At 44.6% G+C, this 24,903-nt stretch overlaps 1 protein-coding gene across 2 annotated transcripts in view; it reads left to right on the forward strand.

The window, feature by feature from the left end:
- LOC139060989 (laminin subunit alpha-1-like) overlaps positions 1–24,903 on the forward strand; it is a 157,494-nt gene that overhangs the window by 85,239 nt on the left and 47,352 nt on the right. For both annotated transcript variants that reach the window (XM_070540359.1, XM_070540358.1), the window contains exons 24-34: positions 2,197–2,336; positions 3,417–3,644; positions 4,444–4,584; positions 5,293–5,466; positions 6,815–6,994; positions 12,029–12,153; positions 12,592–12,712; positions 14,111–14,251; positions 15,016–15,128; positions 15,620–15,703; positions 23,134–23,327. In XM_070540359.1, the coding sequence (XP_070396460.1) occupies positions 2,197–2,336; positions 3,417–3,644; positions 4,444–4,584; positions 5,293–5,466; positions 6,815–6,994; positions 12,029–12,153; positions 12,592–12,712; positions 14,111–14,251; positions 15,016–15,128; positions 15,620–15,703; positions 23,134–23,327 (1,641 nt within the window). The remainder of the gene's footprint in view (positions 1–2,196; positions 2,337–3,416; positions 3,645–4,443; positions 4,585–5,292; positions 5,467–6,814; positions 6,995–12,028; positions 12,154–12,591; positions 12,713–14,110; positions 14,252–15,015; positions 15,129–15,619; positions 15,704–23,133; positions 23,328–24,903) is intronic.

Consider the following 24,903-nt stretch of genomic DNA (forward strand, 5'->3'; position numbering starts at 1 on the left):
CCCGATTTTTCGGACATGCCCGATAATTTGCACGGTTTTGCGGCACCACACGTACTACATATAGTCAATGTATATTGCCCTGACTGCAGGTCTGAAATGGCATTAATCAAAGCCGCCACCGCCGCTATTTTGATTATCTCGCCACCTCGAACCGGCACTCTCGCAGGCAGATCCGCTGGCAGCCGTAACCACCACCGCGGCAACGTTAGGCCTAGCTGCTTCTATGTTTGCTATTAAGCTTCTTGCCGTGCGGTGCCGTGTTTTTCATTGAAAGAATTCGCCGCTATCACCAATGGCACCGACTCCGCCTTTGTAATCCTCGCGATTGGCTTTGAAACTCGCAGAGCACAGCGCGTTGCGTAATGCCAGTCTCCGAAAGTTAGCTTCGCCTCAGTGCACTAGTGTTAGGCGGTGAAGCATAACAAGCGTGGGAAGGGGGGAAGGGGGCAATTGTCACGGGACATAGTATGTATTCCTTAATTACACATGCGTGCACCGCGTCTCCTGTCACAGTACAAGCCCTGATATGCCTAATAAGCGTACTGGCAGGCCTTCAGAGCTTTTTCAGACTTTCCTGTGGTAATTTTAGCCCTTAAAGGCAGTTAAAGACATGCATTAATTTTTTTCAGACTGCCCGTTTTTTTTTCGTTTCTTTTTTTTTGCGGCCCCTCGGAAATCCGAAAAATCAAATGTTGACTGTACAACTGACCAAGAGGATGCTTCAGATGATCCATGTGGTGAAAGCGTGGTAGAAGGAGGATGAGAACAGAAAGGACCGACGCACTGAGGAATTAACGGGAAAGGAATTGCCGGCGCCTTTTTAAAGGAGCTTGAGCTAAAAAAACAAAGTGTTGGCTGACGCTGAGACACAGGTGTCCCTCATCTAAACCAAAATAAATTGTTTAAGCAGTGAAATCCAACACTGAGATGTTGTGTACGGGCTGAGAGTATGTCAGGACAGTTGAGGTTGACTTCCCAGCTGCTGAGAGAGAACCTTAGTTGTGACAAAGTTCAGGACCTCATACTGATGAGCTTGCTATCAGTTGATGGAAATAGCTGACATTAAAAAAATATTTACTTATGTATGCATCTCCTTTTCATTCGTATTTGAAAATGTTCGACTCAATTTGGAATGGGCTTTACCATTTCTTTCTCTGTGCATTGTACTAACACCTTCCTTCTGTTTTCTTTTTAAATAAAATAGATATTACTCCCTACTATTCAAACTGAATTAAGTCTTTTTTGTTTGTTTCAGCATGCTTACTAGAGAGTGACAGCATCGGGCAACGTGGTGTCAGCCTGTCTTGACATAAAACAAAGTTCTGGCTCATTCAGGGAATTTCGCAAAGGTGCTCAGGGAAAACCTGGAAAACTCAGGGAATTTGGAAATGTCAACTTGGTAGACACCCTGTCTTCAGCTTGGAGCCCAAGTTTAAACAAGAAGTCTTTGTTTTTTTCTGTACCCCAGGTAGAGGTTACTAAACACGCATACCTCAGTGACTGGATAGGGGTGCGCCCCAGAATGTATTCATTCCAGAAATAAATTAGGGTTTCTTTGGGTCATGGCAACAATGAGGTGAGATTGATTCACGCTGGTGGCCAATGCTTGCTTGACCACATCCCTGACAAGTAGTTACAATATACGCCACTTTGCCCTTGCCAGTATTTTGGCTCTAGGCTAAGGATTCTCTTGTTTGGCAACTGTTGACGCAGCTCAAGTCTTCTTGCGAACCCTTTTGTCTTGTTTAATTAACTTGTGACACAGGCTTTGTGTCCTAGTATTTGGTCATAGTGTTCAACGCATTCGTGGTTCAATGAACGCTTTCGATAAATCATTTCTGCCGACTGCCGTATCAGATTGGAATGCACTTCCTGACGGTATCGTCAGTGAAACAAATTCTGTAGAATTTGAACTGTTATTATTACACCAGTGTTGTCCACAGGCTGAGTAGTAGGCCCTTTTATCAGCTTTTTCATTTTCATGTGTTTACTGCGTTTACCAGTTCTTGCAATCTGTATTAATTTGTTTTATCTTTGTCACCTGTGGTTACCGTTTATTACCCCCCTCCCCCTCCACCCCACTTATGTAATGACCCATCAAGGGCCCTTAAGGGCAAATAAATAAACAAATAAATTATGATGATGATGATGCTGATGAAAAACAAACTTTTCTTTCTATCCATATTGCTTATGTAGCTTGCGAGCCATGCGAGGCTCCCGGTCACGTTTGCGACGAGGAGACGGGTCGGTGCATCTGTCCCAAGAATACCGGGGGTCCTCGATGCAACCGCTGCAACACTGGAGCCTGGGGTTACCATCCAGTCGATGGCTGCAAGGTACCGGTATTTTGGGCACATTGGTGTAAATTCAGTTTCAGCTTCAGCTCATTGTGCATAATTGGGTTACGAAATGGAGATTCTTAAATTATGGGCTTTTAGGTGCCGAAACCACTTTCTTATTATGAGGCAGGCCATAGTGGCGGACTCTGGAAATCGCAGTAGCAGGGCCATCACTAAGTTGTGCTCCGCATACAGAGCACCATTCTATTCAGCAACACAGACTGTGTGGAAGGGTTCAGACTGCGCTGTAGCCGAAACCATTGTAAACCTCCTCTTACCACCCTCCCCCCAACCTCAACTGCCCTTTGTAGGCGGTACAGCATCCAATATTTACAATGAAGTGGCCTGTATATAACGAAGGAGTTCGGGAGTCCCAATCACGTCTTTATATAATGGCATTTCACTGTATCAGCATCTCTCGGGAACTGTTTTAGAGGGTGGGGTCGCAGAGGGCGGCTGCAATATGGTTTTGTGGTTGGAGCTTGTGCTGAACTCTTACGTTGTCACTGGGTGTAGCTGGAAAAACCAAACACACACACTGCAGCTAAAATTTAACTACAAAAACAGTGTGTTTTTAGAGCCATTAGTCAACAGAACGAATGGTTTTGATCTCTAAACAGTGATTGTCACTAGGGCAGCCAGTGGAATGATTACATTGAATGAGAAAAGGAACGAAGGTTTGGTTTAAATCTGCTGACAAAGTCCTACAATTTCTTAAGATTAGATGGTAATGAATTCTATAGTAATGTGGCTGTAAATTGGGCGTAGATTTGCCTTAATTACTTTTAAAACTTTTTATTTTTGTGGATTTCAATGTTATTAGTTAACCTACCGAATCGCTACAAGGGCCTATCAGACAGTTAATAATAAAGGTAGAGACATCTTGCCAATATAGCAACCCCTCCACAATTAAGTTATAAGTTCTTTCTTGTAGAATGCTGCAAATAAGAACAAACCAAAGTACTTACACAGCTGAATATTAAAGGAAATTCAGTTTCTTAACAAGAATAAACAAAATGGCTGTCTTGTTTTACGAGTGTCTTCCTTTAAAGACATGCACGCATGCATAATTCACAGCTGTGTAACTGCAACAAGCTGGGCTCCCTGAGTCCCAACTGTGATGAGAACACCGGCCAGTGCCAGTGCCTGGAAGGATTCGAAGGCCAGCACTGCGACCACTGTCGACCGGGCTACTACAACTTCCCCAACTGCCAGCGCTGCGACTGTCATCCTGCCGGCACGGACCCCAGTGCCTGCCAGTCGGGAATCTGCCAGTGTGACGAGAGAGGCCAATGTCCGTGCAAGGTATAGAAACGGCCCCGTATTGTGCGATTAGCCTGTCATTCTGAGTTAATCATCGTAACCTTCACCATCATCACTGTTAGCCTGTTTTAAAATTAATTTTTATTGCGTCTGTAGCCAGTGTTATGCCTGTAGGTGAGAGCACACTGTTGAGCACTGGGCCATTCTTTCAAGTATGAATTGGACTCGCTTAACATAGAAGCGAATTCATCAACTGAGGCAAGTCTGCCAACAGCTCTACAATACCTCGAACTGTTAATCTAACCAGGAGGACTTTCCATTCGTGTTATTTATAAGGTTAGGGGGACACAGGTTGTTTACATAAATCAATTTGTAATGTTGCAGTGGCTACAGACACATTAAACGAAATAATCAAACAAATAAATAATGCATACACACAAATGAATGAATGAATGAAAAAAATCCAGTAAAGAATAAAGGCCTCCCAGTGATCTTTTGTAGTACCCCTGTTTTGCAAGTACCTAACCTACCCTCTGCACGCCAATGTTCTACTATCATCTCTTCATCTTTGACACTTTCAAACGTGCTTCCATTTCCTTGGTGCCATTCTGTTACTCTTACATACCTTTGGTTCATTCCACAGTGGCCTGAGATACTCGGCTCTTTCCTCTGAATTTCAACTAGTATAATCTCTTTAGTCCTCAGTGTCAAACTATCAATTTAACCGCACTACATTTATTTTAACTTGACAACCGTTCTTCACCCATTCCTGCAACGTTACAACAAAATTACCTAAGCCATTACTATGACACCTACTGATGCTGCCCCTGGATGCTTGCAGGTGAATGTAGAAGGACGCCGCTGTGACCGATGTCGAGACAGGACCTTCTCGTTGCTGGAGAGCAACCCTCGGGGATGCACGGAGTGCTTCCTGTTTGGACGGGCTGAGCAGTGCACGCAAGCCAACCGCGTCTGGGGACTGGTAAGGGTCACATCGTAAAACATGCTCACATATTGCCGTGCTTACTTATTGCCTGTTTACCTTTTATCATTTGTTTTTACAGAAGCTTGTCCGAGTCCAAGTGTGGGCTAGCCAATTTTTAGTTTTCTAGCGATAGACAACATGTTTAATTGTTGTACCCAACAGTTTGGTAGAATGCCTTCTGGCCAGGTGAAGCAGACGCGGCAGTCGTAAATCTTGCTGCCGACCACTGCCGATGACCACGACTGGGGCTGGTCAGTTATACATTGTAGTTGTTTAAATGCACTGTTTTGGAAAACAAAACCCAGAACAAAATGGTCTTGAAACAATGTTTGTGCCGATGACTATCATATATGCACGCAAAACAGCCTGCTGCTGCAAGTGTGAGCAAACCGTGAAAAGCTAACAGAACATATCAGCAAGAGAATTGTCACAAAATATGGCCTACGGTTTTCCTAACGGGACGAAACAATCTTAGCCTTTCCTCTTGCTGGAACGTCTGCGACTTTGACTACTCCTTGGTGTATTCGTTCTGCACTAACTCATGTCTTCTTTTTTTTTTTTTGGTACAAGTATCCATGATAATGATAATGACGCTTTCAGTGCAACAACTTTCACTTTTAGAGCAATAATAAAATTGTGCTTGTACTGTTGTGTAAGGTTCTTGTCTTTTGTCGCCACAGTTTCCTTACGTCAAGACAATTTCAGGTTGGCGCACCGCCAAGGGACATAACTGCCACCCCCGGTGAGCCAGAATTGGATCGAGTGCACCGTTACAAGGTTATCCCTGGCACCCACCCCGGTTCAACTCTCTTGCGCTTGCCATACGTCCTAGACCAACCACTCTACTGGTCCCTGCCTGAACAGTTTCTTGGGGACAAGGTGAATCAAAACTTTTAAATACTTGAATACATGTTGAGTAAGATGAGGAGAGACGTCCCAATTTGAGTGGGACACATTCCGCTTTTACCGCCATGGTCCCACTGTTCCACAGCTTATGTGTGGGACGATGTCTTGTCCTGGTTTAGTCTCTCCAGAACCCAAATTGTCCCGAAATATTTGCCTTATGGTGCTGAGTTGGCTGTTCGCTTTCTCATGTCTTGTGGTGCCACTTTCAAAAGAACTCCAGAGGCAGGCAGCTCAGGAAAACACTGCCGGAAATGGTGCCATCTTATAACGGTTTTAGAAGCGAACCATTCGCTTACCCTCGTGTGATTGGTCAGAATTTCGCTTCTGCTAACAAAAGCACGGTTCTGATCAATAACTCCAGAGCAAGTGACCGGTTCTTTCCCAAACTGTTTTAAGACTGCATTCCTTCTAGAATATGTGCAACTCCTTAGTGCTCATATGTTCTCTTCATCCAGCTTCAGTGAACTCTGAATGCATTGACTAATGAGGTGTAGCCAAGTCAAAGGGCATTGACCATGCCTTCTTGTGTGTCACCCATGTTCTGTTGAAAGCACGCGGAATAATGCCAAAACGCAAGTGCAGATTTACTGAAGAGTGGAGAAAAGAGCTTCACTTCACATAAACAAAACTTAGAATAAATGAACTTCAATTCTACGTATCTCTGTACCTCCCACCCCTGTCCTGCTCCATGGTGCCCAAGGAATATGGTCACATTATTCTTGGGTTCTTTGTCTTGCGAATGTGTGTCTGAATAATCATATCAGCCACTTGTCCTTCATGGTAAAGGTAACGAAATCTTCCAGGTATAGTGGCTTCATCAATTCATTGGCTTCATTGTTGGTTAGGTGTTTTCTTGCTAGTGGAAACCGCAAAGATTCGGTCTGATAATTCAGTTTTATTTTAAATTTAATAAATTAACCACTGCATATATCGTGATAATATTGGGATATTATGCTCATTTTGAGGTATAATTTAAGACTGTAGCATTATTTTGTTGGATTTGTAAGCAAGAAATTCATTTTTTAGGTGCTCTGTAACATTGAAAATGACCTTGCGTGACCTTGCCGAGAGCTTCCTGTATGATACTTTGCATTGGAAAGTAGTTGCAAAGAATCAGTGCTGGTCCTGTTATTATCTGTGTCCTCATCTCTAGCTTGTTCTGTTAGTCTGTTAATATAAGTTTTGCAAACTAGCACAAACCTTACTTGCTTTTTGTGTCTGGCTGGGTTTTAGTTAAGCCTTTTGTGCAACCGTGTTCTGAACTGCCGCGTCACAGTGACACTTTGCATGAGTGACGTTGCATTTTTGTCTTTTTTACTAGGTGGTTGCCTACAACGGGAAGCTGGCGTTCACAGTCAAGAGCGATGCCCAAGACGTCTTTCCCGACGCCATGCTGCGCCAGTACCCCCTGGTGTTCCTCCAGGGAAACCACCGCATACTTTTGGGTTTCCACCCTCATGAGCTGTCGCCAACTGGCACTTACTACGTCCCCATTCACGAGGTGCGATATGTACTTGCCGCTGTGACTCATTCGCTTTTTTCATTCATGTTGTGATATGGTCAGCCCCACTAGGGCTAATGCAAAGGTTCTGGCTATGGCACTCTTCTGCTGAACACCAAGGTTGCAGGTTCAATTCCCTCTTGCAGTGGCCGCATTTCAATACGAGGCACAACGCAAAAATGTTTGTGTACTTAGATTTAAGTGAACATTAAGGAAAGTCAGGGGATCGGAATTGATCGGACTGCGGTGCATCCATCATAGCCCGTGTTGCTTTGGGATGTAAAACTCCATAACTTGGTTTGATTTGATTTAAGGTGTGACACAGGCTAGATTCTGTGACACAAGCTAGATTCTGTGACACAAGCTAGATTCTGTGACGCAAGAGAGGCCAATGCCAAAAATTCTGAGGTCCAAAAAAAATTGTAAAACAGTTTCCTGGAATGTACGCAAAGAGTGAAGAAATGTTAATCGTTGCAAAATTAATGTGCTTTTGCTCTCTCCTATGATACTACTTACAATTTTTTTGTCAGCTTCCATGGCGTTTCAAATGTGCGTTCAACTGCTTTTCAATTATCTTTTTTCTGTGAGAAACCATGCATGGTGTATCCCTTTGTGCCTTACCAATATGCCTATGTCTGTCATAGCACATCTGTTAATATTGGCTATTAGAATCAATCAATCAATCAACCAATCAATCAATCAATCAATCAATCAATCAATCAATCAATCAATCAATCAATCTCTTGTAGCTGGCACATTCATAATGCAATGTTTATACTAAGATTTCCAGGTCAACTCAGCAGGAACGTGACTGAATGTAGCCTCAAAGCAGGTTCCAAGCTGACTTAGCAATACGCTGTGACCTTTCTTGGTCAAACAGTTTTATCAGTCGGTTAGCTGGTCAGTTAGCTAGCTGACGTACGACCTTCACAACCTACACTTAATTGCTTGTTAACGGCAACATTAAGTACTTGTAAATGATTCTTAAAAAACAAATTATCAATTCAAACCTGACTCTATCTAGTCACATTCTTGAATCTAGGCCAACTTCAGACTCTGGATATATGAACAGCACAGAATCACTTTTCTTTCTGGGCAGGTAGTCCAATGTGTATTACCTGCAATTGCAAGTTGTGATGCTAGAGTATTGAATATCTGGTGAAAAGAATTACTGCTCTAGGCATGAATATAAAAACAGCATTTTTTATTTATGCATTCTTTCTTGTTAATATTGTTCACGTGACTTTTAGCACTTGTTAAAATTTTGCCAACCAGTAGACTTATTCATGCTTGGCTATGTAGCCGTGTTAGGCTTTTATTTTTATGCAAAATATACAGGGTGATTAAAACCAAGATGGGCTGAGTACCCGCTGGGAAAGGAAACACGCTCAAGGACAGGTAAGGATTATGTGGTAGGATGAAGTTCGGGAATTGGTAGGCATAGGATAGGGCCAGAAGATGCAAGACTGGTAATTGGAGATTGGTGGCAGAGGCCATAGTCTTGCAGCAGACATAAATTCGACTCATGATGATAATGATGAGTACTATGAATTCGGATGGTCAGACGTAAAGTGCAGCTATGCGAGTAGGACAGGAGCTGACACACACAGAATCTAATTCACCATCATCATCAGCCTGGTTACGCCCACTGCAGGGCAAAGGCCTCTCCCATATTTCTCCAACAACCCCGGTCATGTACTAATTGTGGCCATGCCGTCCCTGCAAATTTCTTAATCTCATCCGCCCACCTAACTTTCTGCCGTCCCCTGCTACGCTTCCCTTCCCTTGGAATCCAGTCCGTAACCCTTAATGACCATCGGTTATCTTCCCTCCTCATTACATGTCCTGCCCATGCCCATTTCTTTTTCTTCATTTCAACTAAGATGTCATTAACTCGCGTTTGTTCCCTCACCCAATCTGCTCTTTTCTTATCCCTTAACGTTACACCTATCATTCTTCTTTCCATAGCTCGTTGCGTCGTCCTCAATTTGAGTAGAACCCTTTTCGTAAGCCTCCAGGTTTCTGCCCCGTAGGTGAGTACTGGTAAGACACAGCTATTATACACTTTTCTTTTGAGGGATAATGGCAACCTGCTGTTCATGATCTGAGAATGCCTGCCAAACGCACCCCAGCCCATTCTTATTCTTCTGATTATTTCTGTCTCATGATCCGGATCCGCAGTCACTACCTGCCCTAAGTAGATGTATTCCCTTACGACTTCCAGTGCCTCGCTGCCTATTGTAAACTGCTGTTCTCTTCCGAGACTGTTAAACATTACTTTAGTTTTCTGCAGATTAATTTTTAGACCCACTCTTCTGCTTTGCCTCTCCAGGTCAGTGAGCATGCATTGCAGTTGGTCCCCTGAGTTACTAAGCAAGGCAATATCATCAGCGAATCGCAAGTTACTAAGGTATTCTCCATTAACTTTTATCCCCATTTCTTCCCAATCCAGGTCTCTGAATACCTCCTGTAAACACGCTGTGAATAGCATTGGAGAGATCGTATCTCCCTGCCTGACGCCTTTCTTTATTGGGATTTTGTTGCTTTCTTTATGGAGGACTACGGTGGCTCTGGAGCCGCTATAGATATTTTCCAGTATTTTTACATATGGCTCGTCTACACCCTGATTCCGTAATGCCTCCATGACTGCTGAGGTTTCGACAGAATCAAATGCTTTCTCGTAATCAATGAAGGCTATATATAAGGGTTGGTTGTATTCCGCACATTTCTCTATCACCTGATTGATAGTGTGAATATGATCTATTGTTGAGTAGCCTTTACGGAATCCTGCCTGGTCCTTTGCTTGACAGAAGTCTAAGGTGTTCCTGATTCTATTTGCGATTACCTTAGTAAATAGTTTGTAGGCAACGGACAGTAAGCTGATCGGTCTATAATTTTTCAAGTCTTTGGCGTCCCCTTTCTTATGGATTAGGATTATGTTAGCGTTTTTCCAAGATTCCGGTACGCTCGACGTTATGAGGCATTGCGTATACAGGGTGGCCAGTTTCTCTAGAACAATCTGCCCACCATCCTTCAGTAAATCTGCTGTTATCTGATCCTCCCCAGCTGCCTTCCCCCTTTGCATATCTCCCAAGGCTTTCTTTACTTCTTCCGGCGTTACCTGTGGGATTTCGAATTCCTCTAGACTATTTTCTCTTTCATTATTGTCGTGGGTGGCACTGGTACTGTATAAATCTCTATAGAACTCCTCAGCCACTTGTACTATCTCATCCATATTAGTAATGATATTGCCGGCTTTGTCTCTTAACGCATACATCTGATTCTTGCCAATTCCTAGTTTCTTCTTCACTGTTTTTAGGCTTCCTCCGTTCCTGAGAGCATGTTCAATTCTATCCATATTATACTTCCTTATTTAAGTCAGCTGTCTTACGCTTGTTGATTAACTTCGAAAGTTCTGCCAGTTCTATTCTAGCTGTAGGGTTAGAGGCTTTCATACATTGGCGTTTCTTGATGAGATCTTTGGTCTCCTGCGATAGTTTACTGGTATCCTGCCTAACGGAGTTACCACCGACTTCCATTGCACACTCCTTAATGATGTCCACAAGATTGTCGTTCATTGCTTCCACACTAAGGTCCTCTTCCTGAGCTAAAGCCGAATACCTGTTCTGAAGCTTGATCTGGAATTCCTCTGTTTTCCCTCTTACCGCTAACTCATTGATCGGCTTCTTATGTACCAGTTTCTTCCGTTCCCTTCTCAGGTCTAGGCTAATTCGAGTTCTTACCATCCTGTGGTCACTGCAGCGCACCTTGCCGAGCACGTCCACATCTTGTATGATGCCAGGGTTAGCGCAGAGTATGAGGTCTATTTCATTTCTAGTCTCGCCGTTCGGGCCCCTCCACGTCCACTTTCGGCTATCCCGCTTGCGGAAGAAGGTATTCATTATCCTCATATTATTCTGTTCCGCAAACTCTACTAATAACTCCCCCCTGTTATTCCTAGTGCCTATGCCATATTCCCACACTGCCTTGTCTCCAGCCTGCTTTTTGCCTACCTTGGCATTAAAGTCACCCATTAGTATGGTGTATTTAGGTTTCACTCTACCCATCGCCGATTCCACGTCTTCATAGAAGCTTTCGACTTCCTGGTCATCATGACTGGATGTAGGGGCGTAGACCTGTACAATCTTCATTTTGTACCTCTTATTAAGTTTCACAACAAGACCTGCCACCCTCTCGTTAATGCTATAGAATTCCTGTATGTTACCAGCTATATTCTTATTAATCAGGAATCCGACGCCTAGTTCCCTTCTCTCTGCTAAGCCCCTGTAGCACAGGACGTGCCCGCTTTTTAGTACTGTATATGCTTCTTTTGGCCTCCTAACTTCACTGAGCCCTATTATATCCCATTTACTGCCCTCTAATTCCTCCAATAGCACTGCTAGACTCGCCTCACTAGATAACGTTCCAGCGTTAAACGTTGCCAGGTTCATATTCCAATGGCGGCCTGTCCGGAGCCAGTGATTCTTAGCACCCTCTGCAGCGTCGCAGGTCTGACCGCCGCCGTGGTCAGTTGCTTCGCAGCTGCTGGGGACTGAGGGCCGGGGTTTGATTGTTGTGTTCATATAGGAGGTTGTGGCCAAGTACTGCACCAGGGTGGCCAATCCTGCTCCGGTGAGGGAGTGCGTTACCGGTTCTGGTCACCGGGATCAGGCCACACTCCAGGCCTGTTTATGCAATTTTATCAACACGCGGATTTTTTTTTTTTAATCCGATGGAAAATTGCCGGCACCGGGATTCGAACCATGGACCTCTTGCACGCGAGGCGGGTGTTCTACCTCTACGCCACCACTGCGGTCTCTAATTATGCATCACCAGCTAATATGCTAACTTTCCACTCTCCTGGAACACATTTGAGGCTTCCCTGAACTGAGTGGAATGTTTACGGCCACCATAACTATGGCATAATGTGCGCTGCTCCTTGTGCATTAAAAGCAATGCAACACTTGATTGAATAAGAGAATTAATTTCCAATTTGCATGAAATTAGAAGAATGGTACCTTTCGTGCTTTCTAGGATGCCTGGTATCAGGTGGACAACCCCCAGGTTCCTGTGACTCGCGCGATGCTGATGGTTGCCCTCCAAAACGTCCAGAGAATTCTCATAAGAGCCAATGATGGGCCAGATGTCAAGTTTGCCAGGTATGTTTTAAAAACCTATTAGTGAAATTTCGTACCGAGAATACACGATAATGTGAAAAGAGTCTTTCTGTGCAATACCTCTATGACCAAATAGTAGTCAAACTGTAATACACTTCAACTGGTTACTGAGCAAGACAAGGTTGGGCAATTTTGTGCAAGGACGACATGGAAAATTTGCACAAGCAAATGCCTCATCTTGCAGAAAATTGTGTTGTATACATACATATTTGGCGACTGTTGTTGCACTAGTACTAAAGCTATCGCGAGGAGCTCGTAGTAAAAATTTTTTTATTGTTTGTACTTACTCAAGCTATCAATAAATGCGAGAAGGTTAACTGATCTGCTCGTGTAAATTTATTTTACGGCTCATTAATGTGGCCAAATACTTTGTCGCATTTAACATTCACGTCTGCTTGTCCCCATCTTTTGCATTCTAAGCTTGAAGGACGTCTCACTGGAGATTGCTCAGCCGCTGGACCATGGTGAAGTGACTCCTTACCTGGCATACGGTGTTGAGCAGGGAAGGTGTCCTGTACAGTACACGGGAAGCTCCTGCCAGGTAAAGCATTTCACTTATTTTCAAGCAATTGTTACATTAGACATGACGCAAGAAAAGAGCCCTACTAATGTAGCCATACCCGCATGCTCTATTATCACACTAGAATTACATGTCCTGTGCCGTAAAGAAGCATTAAATGATTGCATAAGTTATGAAAGATGAAAGTGAACAAGTTTTGTGGTCAAGAATGTGATGAATGGTGCTGTGAGTAGGCCAACAATTGCTTGGGCTCATGCAGTCTGCATGCTTTCATCAAAAACTATGGTCATGATATTGCCATAAATCCATCGTCACAGTTCATTTTGTAGAGCACCGCATACATCATTTGAAGGCCACGGTTCTCCCTCTGGCAGCATAGTGTTGTCATTCCTGCCATCTTTATTTTCCCCCTTCTTTAGTTAACAATATGGGATTTATTGCAAATGTGACCATATTCTGATTAATTACTGTTTAAAAATCGGCATAAAAACAACTTTTCTTCCCCTAAGCTCTCCTTGGCTTTATTGCCTGTTAGTGTTATATTTTTATTATTAAAAATTAAATCCATCAGTTCCCATTGTTCTTATAAACTATAGCATTCACAACTCGAGAGCAAATTTAACACATCTGTGTTCCTCTGTTTGCTAATGCTCATGCAATTTTGGTGCAACTTATTTGTGCTCAGTCATGGAGCCTTGGAGCTGCAGAACATCAATCACTGTGCATCTGACGTAATAGTTCTGCGGAAACCTGCAAGGTGGAGAGAAGTAATTAATAAAGGGAAAATGAGACATCCACCCATACGTAGCTAAGTGCTACGAAGCAGTTAGCTACATTTGGGTGGATGTCTCATTTTAGCGTTATTAACTGTGCGTCTGTTCACTGTGCATCTTAATGAACAGATGCACAGTGATTCCATGCTACACTTTCGAGCGACCAGATGTGGAACATTTCCTAGTCTACTTTTTTCTAGTTTACATTTCAACTTATATATGTTGATGGTGGACAAGGAATATTAAATGCGATGCCACTTGTGTTAGCAACGTGCAGCTTTCTCCGCTGCTGTAAAATGATTCTACTGTCCATTACTGTAATTGCTATTATTACATAGCTGCTATTGAAATTACAACTGTGTCCCACATGTTGAATTATGTTAGCATTGAAGGAGGTTCTGTAACTTGCTTTGTTCCTTTTTAGGGGTCAGTTGTTGGTTCCTTTAAATGCTCATATAAAAACATAAATAACACGAAGACATTTGGTGTGTAAAAGGCACAATACCTTTACTGTGTCTGAGGGGCACCTAGCAACATGGAGATAATGGTGCATGAAAAAGTCAAGGCAGTGCCGGCATAGCCATTTCTTTCCATACGCAATTCCACATGAAAAAAATGTAAACGAAAATGTGCTTTCTTTTGCCAGGATCCTGCTGAAGGTTACTACCGCAAGTTCAAGCCTAACTACCTCAACAGCAGAGACATTCTCGACTTGGTCGGCTGGGCTGAACCTTGCGACTGCAACAACCGCACTCGCACATGTCATAAGGAAACTGGAGTTTGCATAGTAAGTTGAGTACTGTAGTGTGCATATCAGTATCAGTTGTCTACAGTGCTCCAGCAGAAGAATGCAGGGCCTTCAGGTTCCTCCTCCTTAACTGTTTATTGCAACTTCCATCCAAGTTTTTTTGAAGATTGTGTGATTCGGAGTAATACATTTGAGTTAGCAAAATGATTTAGTATTAATTAACTTATTTATTTATTTATTTATTTACTTATTTAGGACATACTTGCACTTCCATTGGTGGTAGGCACTGCGTCTAAGTATAGTGGTCATATGGCATGATATGCAGTTCAATGTGTTCACTACCTCTTCTGTGAAAAATCATGAATAGGTGATGGAAGGTATTTAACATTGAGGTATCGAGCAGCTTTGTGAGTAAAATGCAAAGAGAAACTGCGTACATAAAATAAGGATGAGCTTGTGACGTGGCAGCGAGGGAAGAAGCATGAATCCTTTGTTTTAGCAATAACTAATTTTTTGCATACAGCTAACAATGGCGTGCCCAAGTCTTGCGCCTGTTTTGCGAGTGAAACATTCTTTTTGTCTAGTTATATTTTTCTTATTTAGAAAGAAAAGACCTGCTGGGACACAACTGTCCCAGCAGGTCTTGCATGTTCCTTGCATAGTATGAAGTTTTATAGTTGTTCTCAGGAATGTTGTTTTGATCCAGCCTGTTGCTTAGCTTTGTAAACTAATGCGCCCATTACTAGTAGCTCAGTCATGTCGCATGTCAGTACGTACCATGAGAAAATTGCAATCTTCTCCAGAACTGTGGTGGCAACACCGTTGGCGACCACTGCGAACGCTGTGCCGAGGGATTCTTCGGGACACCCTCGCGGGGACCATGCCTGCCTTGTGCCTGTCCACTTCCCACAAACAGGTATGTACTTCAATTCTCAATGTAGTCTGTAATCTCATGTAGTTTCTGTAGTCTTTGACATGAAAATACCTTTATTATACAATATAACCTTGATATAACCAACTCACACTCGAAGCGAAAAGCTTCATTACATCATGAACTTCATTCGGGTGCCATGGAGGAGACAAATGTCCCACTTTTTTTTTACCTGTCTTGCCTATGCAAACACCTGTCAAGTTTTTACAACAAGTTAAAATGTTCTTATGTTACAGGTTGTAGAATTTGACAATAGTTGCTTTTTGTGCTTGTGAAAACTTAGTTGTATCAAAACTGTGGTGCGAAACTACTTTGTTAAACGAAGGGAAAACAATACGTGAATTTCAATAAAAGCAAGAAATGGAAATGAAAAAAGTGTTTTTTTCTAACTTTTTAGGTGTAACATTGTATTTGAAAGTATTTGATGCTTTGTTATTTACTGGAGCTCATCTTCATTTGTTTTTCGTTGCATTCAGCTTCAGCAGCACTTGCCAGACGCACGGTCCGGACTACATCTGTACGGACTGCCAGGAGGGCTACACTGGAAGGCGTTGTGAGAGGTGACCTGTCATTTTGATTACTGTTATTAGTGCATGCTTTCTGCTGCAACAGAAGGCTTTTCTCTTTCTCTGCTTTTTGCCAGTAGTTGCACGCGACGTGTTATTCACAGGGCTAAAGCTCTTGTATGCACTGTACATTTAGTCTTTGAAAAATCGGTGCATGCAACTACAATAAACAGTTTTCTTTCCATGTGTCTTAGCGACGTCATGTGAACAACTTACCCCTGTAATCTGCACACACCGAAGGGCTGGGTCATGAGAGCAACACAAAAAGTAAAGAATCAGTCATTTGAAAGGTATCGACAGTAGAACAATGTAGTTTTCACAGAAAATGCACCAAAGGATGCAAGATATATTAAGGGGCGCATGGATATTTGAAACTTCCAAATGAAGAATAAAATAATTACCATCTTTAAGTACAAATATATTTTAGAAGTTAACGTTGCTGATTGCACATGATCAAGCATAATAGAGGAGCGAAAATGCAATAAATTCCATTCCGGTGGCTATAGCAGACATAAAAAGAAGAAAAGAAAAGGAAATAAAAGAAATACCACAGCTGCTGTCGCCTTGAAAGGTCTGAGCGAGAAAACGCTCCCGGCGTTCCATCTCCCTGCATCCAGCGTCATGTAGGAAAGCTCATTAATTACATTTCGCTAAGCGAATCGATGTGGAAGCAACAGCTTTGAAGGCTTCTCGTCAAGCTATAATTGCCTGCGTGCATTTGTGTCATTCAGTGTCACCTTGGCAGCTAATTCGCATTCGCTTGCTCGTGCATACAGGCAATGCGTCATGCAGGCTGCACTGGTGCATCTGTACGTATGTACGTCAAAGAAGTCATGTTCTCTTTGGAATTGTTTTCACTCCGGCAGCCATCGGCTTTGAGGAAGAAGAGCCTGTGTCATGTCTGGCATCCAAGAACTGGGCGGCGTAGACGTAGCGTCGAAAGAACGTTTATTCCTGCTACTTGGCAGGCAGCCAACAGGTTACATACTGCGCGCGGTGGGCCCGTGCGAGCGGTCTTTTAAAGCCAGCACGGGCTACCCGATAAGAGATAGCCGGGCAGAGAGCATGCGCAGACAGCACGCGATAACACGCGTGCTTGGTTTCGTGCGCACACAACATCTCCTTCCTCCTAATGAGCACAAAGTCCTTTTGCCACATTATACAATGCAACTAATGCTATGGCTGATATCTGTCAGGAGGTTGCCGGTCCCTCTGTGGATAGCGTCGCTCCCCTGGAGGGTCGGTCGTTGTCGCAGGGGCCGCAGCTGGAAATGGCTCGTTGGCGCTCTCAGGATCCCTGAAATCTGGAATAAAATCTTCCGTGATGCTCTGCTTTGAGCTGTCGATGCTGAGCAGTAGCTGGTCTTGATGACGACGCCAAATGAGCACCCCATGATTCGTTCTAACGCGAACCTTGTATGAAACGGGGCCAGACTGCTGAATGATAGTGCCAGGGACCCATTTCTCAGGACCTCTGTAATTCCTCACGAGGACCTCATCATTGATGTTGAAAAGTCGCTCACGTGCCTTGCGTCGCACCATATCGGAGAGCTGTTGCTGAGCCACTCTTCCCCCGACAGAAGGCTTGACTGCGTCGAGTCTCGTGCGCAGTCGTCTACCTATGAAAAGGTTTGCTGGAGTTTCTCTTGTAGTCGCATGCGGCGTGTTGCGGTACGTCACCAGGAACGTCTGTAAGGTTGCCTGCAAGGAGTCTTGGGGTCGTCCTTTCCGCAACGCAGATTTCATTGTCTGTACAAATCTCTCCGCAAGGCCATTCGTGCTTGGATGGTACGCTGCACTCACGATATGACGACCACCGAAGCCTTTGACGAAGCTCTTGAATTCTTCGGAAACGAACTGTGGTCCGTTGTCGGTCACGATGGTCTCGGGTACGCCAAAACGCGAGAACAGGTCTTGGAGACACTGAATTGTGTGGTACGCCGTAGTCCTCTGCATGACATAAACTTCCGGCCATTTTGAGTGTGCGTCCACAGCAACAAGGAACATTTTGTCTTTCATGGGTCCAGCAAAATCCAAGTGAACTCTTTGCCACGGCGAAGTCGGCCATGACCATGGATGAAGCGGAGCCGGTGCTGGTTCGTTCCGTTGCTGTTGACACTCTTCACATTTCTTCACGTGTTGCTCTAGGTCCGCGTCGATACCAGGCCACCAGACGTAGCTCCTCGCGAGTTCTTTGCATCTTACGATACCGGGATGACCCTGATGAAGTTCCTCAAGCAAGAAGGCTCGGTGTTTTGAAGGCACAACTACTCTCATGCTGTACATTAAACACCCTTGATGAACTGTGAGCTCCAAACGCTTGTCGAAGAAATGTTTCAACTCCTTCTCAGCGACATGCGACGGCCAGCCAGCACTTGTGAAGTTCAGTACCTTGCTTAGTAATGGATCACGCCTCGTTTCACGAGCGATGTCTTGGCCTGTGACAGGCAGCGTTTCCAAACGAAGCGAATAAAAAATTTCGCTTTCTTCTTCTGATTGCTTTTCGCTGCTGTCGAGCGGCAAGCGCGATAAACAGTCTGCTTCCGCATTATCGGAAGATTTCTTGAATTCAAGAGCATAGTTGTAGGCTGACAGCGTCAGCGCCCAACGCTGCATGCGGGCAGCTGCCATCGCGGGAATGCCTGTTTTCGGGCCGAGAATTGTTTGCAGTGGTTTATGGTCAGTCACAAGCGTGAAGAACCTACCGTAGACGTAGAAGTGAAACTTCTTTACGCCGAATACGAGGGCAAGGGCTTCTTTCTCGATCTGACTGTAGTTCTTTTCGGCACTTGACAAGGTGCGGGATGCGTAGGCAACCGGTCGAACTGATCCATTTATCATTTTCTGCGAAAGAACTGCGCCTATACCGTACTGAGATGCGTCGCAGGCAAGTTGAAGCGGTCGCTTCGGATCATAATGGGCAAGAACTGGAGGGGAAGCCATAGCTGCTTTTATCTCCGTGAAAGCAAGCTGGCATGACACATCCCACGTCCACTCCGTTGTTTGCTTTAGCAGCCTGTACAACGGCTGTGCCAAAGTCGAGAGACGCTGAACAAACTTGCCGTAATAATTGACCATCCCAAGGAATGACTGCAGTTGCTGCTTGTCTTTTGGAGCAGGCGCATTTAGTAGTGCCAGTACCTTTTCAGGCGATGCGCAAACACCCTCGGCGTTGATGACGTGGCCCAGATAACGGAGCTCTCGTTGAAAGAACGAGCACTTATCGCGCCGGATGCGCACACCGCGTTCCTGCAATCTTGACAAGACGGCTTCCAAGTTACGGAAGTGCTCTCGCTTGGTCTTGCCTGTGACCAGGATGTCGTCAAGGTAGCAACTGACTCCTTCCAACCCTTTCAGCATGTTGTCCATAATTCTTTGAAATATGCTTGGGGCGGACGAAATGCCGAAAGCCAGACGGTTCATAGTATACAAGCCCTTATGCGTGTTTATCGTCAGTAGTTTCCGGGAGCCTTCCGCCATAACTACCTGCTGGTAGGCCCTACTCAGGTCAATCTTCAAAAATTCCTCCCCTCCTGCAAGCGCTGCGAGAAGGTAATCTATCCGAGGTAGCGGGTAGCGGTCTACTTCTAGACAGGGATTGACGGTGGTTTTATAATCGCCACACAGTCGGAGGCTTCCATCCCTCTTCACTACCGGTACCAAGGGCGTTGCGTATTCGCTTGTAGCAACAGGCGTTATGATGCCAAGCTTCTCCATTTTCACAAGTTCCGCTTCTACTGCACGTTGCAGAGCAAAGGGAACGCTTCTTGCCTTTACAAACTTCGGCTGTGACCCTTCGCGAAGGACAAGCTCGGCCTGCTCTTCCGTGATGGTACCTAGCTCATCCTTGAAAAGTTCGGAATGGCTTTCTAGCATGGCTTCCAGCTTTTCTTGCCAGTGCTTTGATATTTCTCGAGAGAGACCAAGGTGATTAAAAAAAACTAGGTTCTTCCAATCCAAACGAATATCTTGCAACCATTCTCTGCCGAGGAGTGCCGGTCCTGTAGAGTCCACGACGTACAGGGGAAGCTCCACGCACTGGTCGTTGTGGCGCACGACGACTTTCGCCAGACCCTTCGGTTTTACTATGGCCCCAGTATACGTGCGCAGCTTTAACGATGCTGGCTGAAGTCGCTTACGTGGAAACAACCTCTGGAATTCGCGCCATGATATGACGGATACGGCTGCGCCGGTGTCAAGCTCCATCGTCAGTAGGACACCGTCAACGTTCACGGGTACAGTAAATGGGTCTGCGTTGAATGATTTAAGTGAGACAGACGACTCGTTTCGGACGGACGTGAGCATCTTCACACGTTTCCGGAGCTTTGCCTCCCTAGCTTTCTTTCCTTTCCTGCAGGCGCATTGAATATGCCCTTTTCGGTTACAATTGTAACATGTATCGCCGATATGAGGGCATGCTTCGCTAGAGTGATTGGGTGACCCGCAACGGAAGCAGCTTGCCGACATCACAGACTGCTTTTCGCCTCGAACCTTATTCACTTCGTACGCCGGGGATGCGCTGTTATGCGTGAACGCCGCGCTAATCGTTGCAGTTTCCATGGCAAGAGCTCTATCTACGGCCTTTTGGAAGGTTAGCTTTTTGTCTTCCGTGAACAACACACGCTGAATGTCCTCGCGGAGCAGGCCACAAACGAAACAGTCCCGGAGCGCTTCATCCAAGAAACTTCCAAATTCGCAACTCTGCACCAGCCTTCGAAGTTCCGCGACAAATTCGGTAATGGACTCACCGCTTCGCTGTGACCGCTTGTAAAATTTAGCACGCTCTGCGATGACAGACGACTGCGGTGCCAGGTGATCGCTCAGGAGTTTCAGGAGACTGTCAAACTCTCGTGACGACGGTGCGTCCGGTGCCGTCAGCGACTTGAGCAGCGCGTAGGTCTTCGCGCCGATGAGACTCAGGAACGCAGGAACCTTCTTTGCTACTGGAACATCGTTGACCAAAAGATAGGCTTTCAACCTTTCCTCGTACGAGCGCCAGTCACTCGTGGTCTCGTCGAAAGGTTCAATGTGGCCGATGTGACTCATGACTCACTTGGAAGTTTCGGCTGCCGTGATGCCAGTTTCAGGAATTTCACCGCAGGGAAATCTTCGTGGCGGGAAGCTTTTACACAGAGGCCAGGTTCTTCACACTGCGAATTCCGTACGGCGGTCATCCCATCCTCGTCGCCAATATGTCATGTCTGGCATCCAAGAACTGGGCGGCGTAGACGTAGCGTCGAAAGAACGTTTATTCCTGCTACTTGGCAGGCAGCCAACAGGTTACATACTGCGCGCGGTGGGCCCGTGCGAGCGGTCTTTTAAAGCCAGCACGGGCTACCCGATAAGAGATAGCCGGGCAGAGAGCATGCGCAGACAGCACGCGATAACACGCGTGCTTGGTTTCGTGCGCACACAACAGCCTGCAGTAGAGGAAAAGGGTTAGAGTAAAAAAAATATATGCAGATTTAATGCACATGTTGTAATCTATATGAAATGAAGCTTTCATGAAGCATGCAGTTAGTGAAACGCTATAAATTTGTACATTTCATTGTTGCATCTTTGGCATAAAGGAAGCCGTCATACGCATATGTTGTCATGCACGTACTATGCAGTGTGACGTATTATACAGGCTTGTATTTTTCATTTATTTTTATTTGTTACAAATGTACCGTCCACTCCTTGGACAATCCCCCGTTGTATGTGCCATAGTTTGGAAATTATAATCATCATGTACACAGTGATCCAGGTGGGAGCACGACCTGTACCCTCCACTTATTGACCTCCACTTATTATTGGCTGCTTTGCTGCAGAGGCTGAGGTTAGAACTCCACTGTAGGATGCTATTTTAATGCTTTGGCATTCTTACCATACTTCACTCCCTTTCTGGGGGCTATGTATCTATCTATGTACATATCTACGTAAGTCAGTATCTAATCATTTTCCCACCTAACTGGTGTCTCTGGGTAGAGCGTGGTTGAATTGGTAGCACATCAGGCTGCTGTGCTGAGGGAACAGGGTTCAAAACTAAATGTCGGACCAACTTGGGTACTGACTATGTGACAGTGTTTGCATTCATGCCACTCTTCAATGAACCATTTTCACGCTGACATGGGTCATTGTATAGATGCGAGACTGGGGAAGTACCTCTATTCAAAGAAACTCTTTGATGCCATCTTGGGTCACCGGCATGTGCCAGTATGTGCATGTGTGCCACTCTCCATTGAATGTGTTTAACACGAACTTGGGTAACTAGGTGTGTGCCCCTGGGAATGCGACACTCTACAGTGATGAAAAGGTCTCTTAAATTTCTCCGATGCTGAGCGGAATCAAACCCAAGTCACAAGGGTTCCTTAAGGACAGCAACCCGATGTTTTAGACAAATGCACTAAGCGTGTGCCATGTTCCTCTGAACCTCTTTCATGCCAATGCTTTGACGAGCTGTGCCGTGAATGTGCTACTGAGTGTGCGGCAAGTGAGGGAACCCAGCGTTCGCAAGCACCGGTGTGCCATGCTTCTCGTCTTGATAGCCATGCATGTACTTCTTGGCGGTGCCACTAGATAGCATAGTGTGTCCAGAAAGAAGTGTGAGAGAGAAGCCCTGTTGTCACTAGATGCATTTTTCGGCTTTAGCCCGCACTGGTGCACCATGAATTTTGGAGGTCATGCACAGGCCTTGCGGCAGCGGCGCTAGATGGTGCTGAACGTTCTTAGGGAAGCGCGAAAGCGGAGTCCAGCTGCAGTACAGGCCTCATACATGACTCCTTTTGATGATGGCAATACGTTGTGTTGCTATATTGATGCAATGCCAAACGCATTACCACCGACTGACATTGCAAGATGGGTTCTACCAGACTTTTTAATGAGTGACTTGATCGCTTTAAATGAGTGAGATCGCGTTAAAACGTGTCAAGTTGTGTAATGGAGCGCTGCATATATGTCACGCAGGGAGCCAGCCTTTTCCAGCTATAACGCTATTATTTGCAGACACCAATGAGTAAATTACATATTGAGTATTGTCTGTGAGTAAACTACTTATTTGTTATTAATGCTCCAGTTGTGCTTTTGGTAAACAACGCTTCTTAATGAGCCATGTAACTGCAGACATAAGCTAACATGTTGTATATATATACTGGCATGCGAAGATAATCTTATATTAATGGCAAAAATGGTTGTTCATAGTTTTGAAAGCTATTCAAAAGGTATTTAAAATTCAAATTGCTTTGCTCTGCTTCTGGCACTATTAGTTTCATATTTGATTTGGTCTCTTTTAAGATCAATATTTGCTCACCCCTAAATTTATTAAATATCGAAAATGACACATTTTGTCGTATTAATGCTATACCTTCTTTTGTAGTGAAAACATCTAGCTCAACAGTCACATTGCGTGGAGCCAACTTTTAACTGGAACTTTCTATGCTATGCAGGTGTGCAGATGGCTTCTTTGGGAACCCGTTGGTGGATGGAGGTCGGTGTGAGAGGTGTGAATGCAATCATTATGGGTCACAAGGTCATCGCTGTGACCACCTGACCGGCGCGTGCCACTGCTTGCCCGGGATCACCGGTCGTGACTGCTCCATCTGTCCGGCACGGCACATCCTCACCGAGTATGGGTGCAAATGTGAGTCCAGTTTGGCAAAGTCAAATCTGTGCAGCAGGCTTACTTGAACTGTATTTATCTTCCTAAAAAAATTGCAGAAACAAATGCAGCCGAACTTAGAGGCAAACACATACTAATCTTTATCCAAGCCATGTAAGAAAAGAAGGAAAAAGAAAGGCCTCTCTGGCAAATCGGTTCTGCAGAAGTCCACCAGGTGGAGGAAGCTTTACGATACGGAAAGTTCTCACGTACTTAAGAGTAGTGAAAAGCTACAAAGAAAACCCATACTGGTTTCACCGAAAGAAAGCTTATCAGTTGAAGAAAATGTGTCCTGTCCTGGAGATTGCATCTGGAACCAGCAGCTTCCCGGTGCAGTCACTCTGCCATATCAGTTAACCAGGACGCTTACAGTTTGCAGAGTATGGTCGTTCATCGACAGCTTTAACCTTTACACAGTCAACTTCCATTAATTTGACCCTGATGGGACTGATGAAACTGGTCAAATTATCTGGCAAGTAAAATTAAACCAGTGGCAGAAAAGTATGCTGAAACTTACCGCTGATTTATTTGGCAGTACAATCAAATTCTGTTGATTTGACCCTGATGGGACCGACAAAACTGGTCGAATTATCCAACGGGTTGAACTAAATAAAAGGCAGAAAAAAAAAGCCGAAACCCACCGCTGATTCATTTGGCAGTACTTGCCTGATTCTACCCCCCCCCCCCCCTCTCCCCAAATCAAACGCTCGCCCTAACATAGAAAAAACTAACATGGAAATGGCTATAGAGCTCCTAAATGAAGTAGAAATTAAATATGCATTAGATTTTTTAGCAAAAAAAAATGTAGCATGCCTCCGATATTTTGCTAATATGAACAAGATCAAACAAACTTTATCTTCACAGAATAAAGATTTATTTACACCTTATGTTCATCATTATGACTCCCAAAGAGCACTTTTTTGCTGTCTATGAACCACAACATGTCCTCTTCATATGTGTGTTTAATATTCTAATATTGCGTGTTTGATATTCTGCATTTCTGAAATGACCCCGCAACAATTGCATACGGGATGGGGCCCTCGCCTAGACTAATGACTTCGCTAGTTCATCCTGCGATGCATGCAAGTCGCCGAAACGCCAAAAACATGGACACAACTCATTGCTGCTAGCTTGTCGTGTAAAATAACCTATCTTTAAATGAGTCTCCATTATCAAGAAATGAAAGCGTTACGTCGTTGTCGTTACGCTATGCGAGCGTGGTATACTAGTCACCATTTTGTGATGGCAATGGCGATGACGCTGGCTCTGATGATAGGCTCATAGAGAAACAAATGGTAGGCGGTTGCAAATGCCGCATTGCAGTTTTCGTTTGTATCTGAATGCGCCGTGCAAGTAATTTTCAGACAATTTTTATTGGGGGAATAAAGAAAGTGCACTTTTGATCGAGTAAACACTTTAATTTAATTATTCATTACGAGCTATAGTTTTCATTTGAATATCTTATTTTGGCAGTCTGAAAGTGGGTGTCTTTAGCAGGGGATGGTGTGTGTGTGTGATGTATTCACTGTCCGCTAAGTTTCACCAAGACAGACACTAC

This window comes from Dermacentor albipictus, chromosome 6, assembly GCF_038994185.2.
Source record: "Dermacentor albipictus isolate Rhodes 1998 colony chromosome 6, USDA_Dalb.pri_finalv2, whole genome shotgun sequence".
NCBI classification, from domain to species: Eukaryota; Metazoa; Arthropoda; class Arachnida; order Ixodida; family Ixodidae; genus Dermacentor; species Dermacentor albipictus.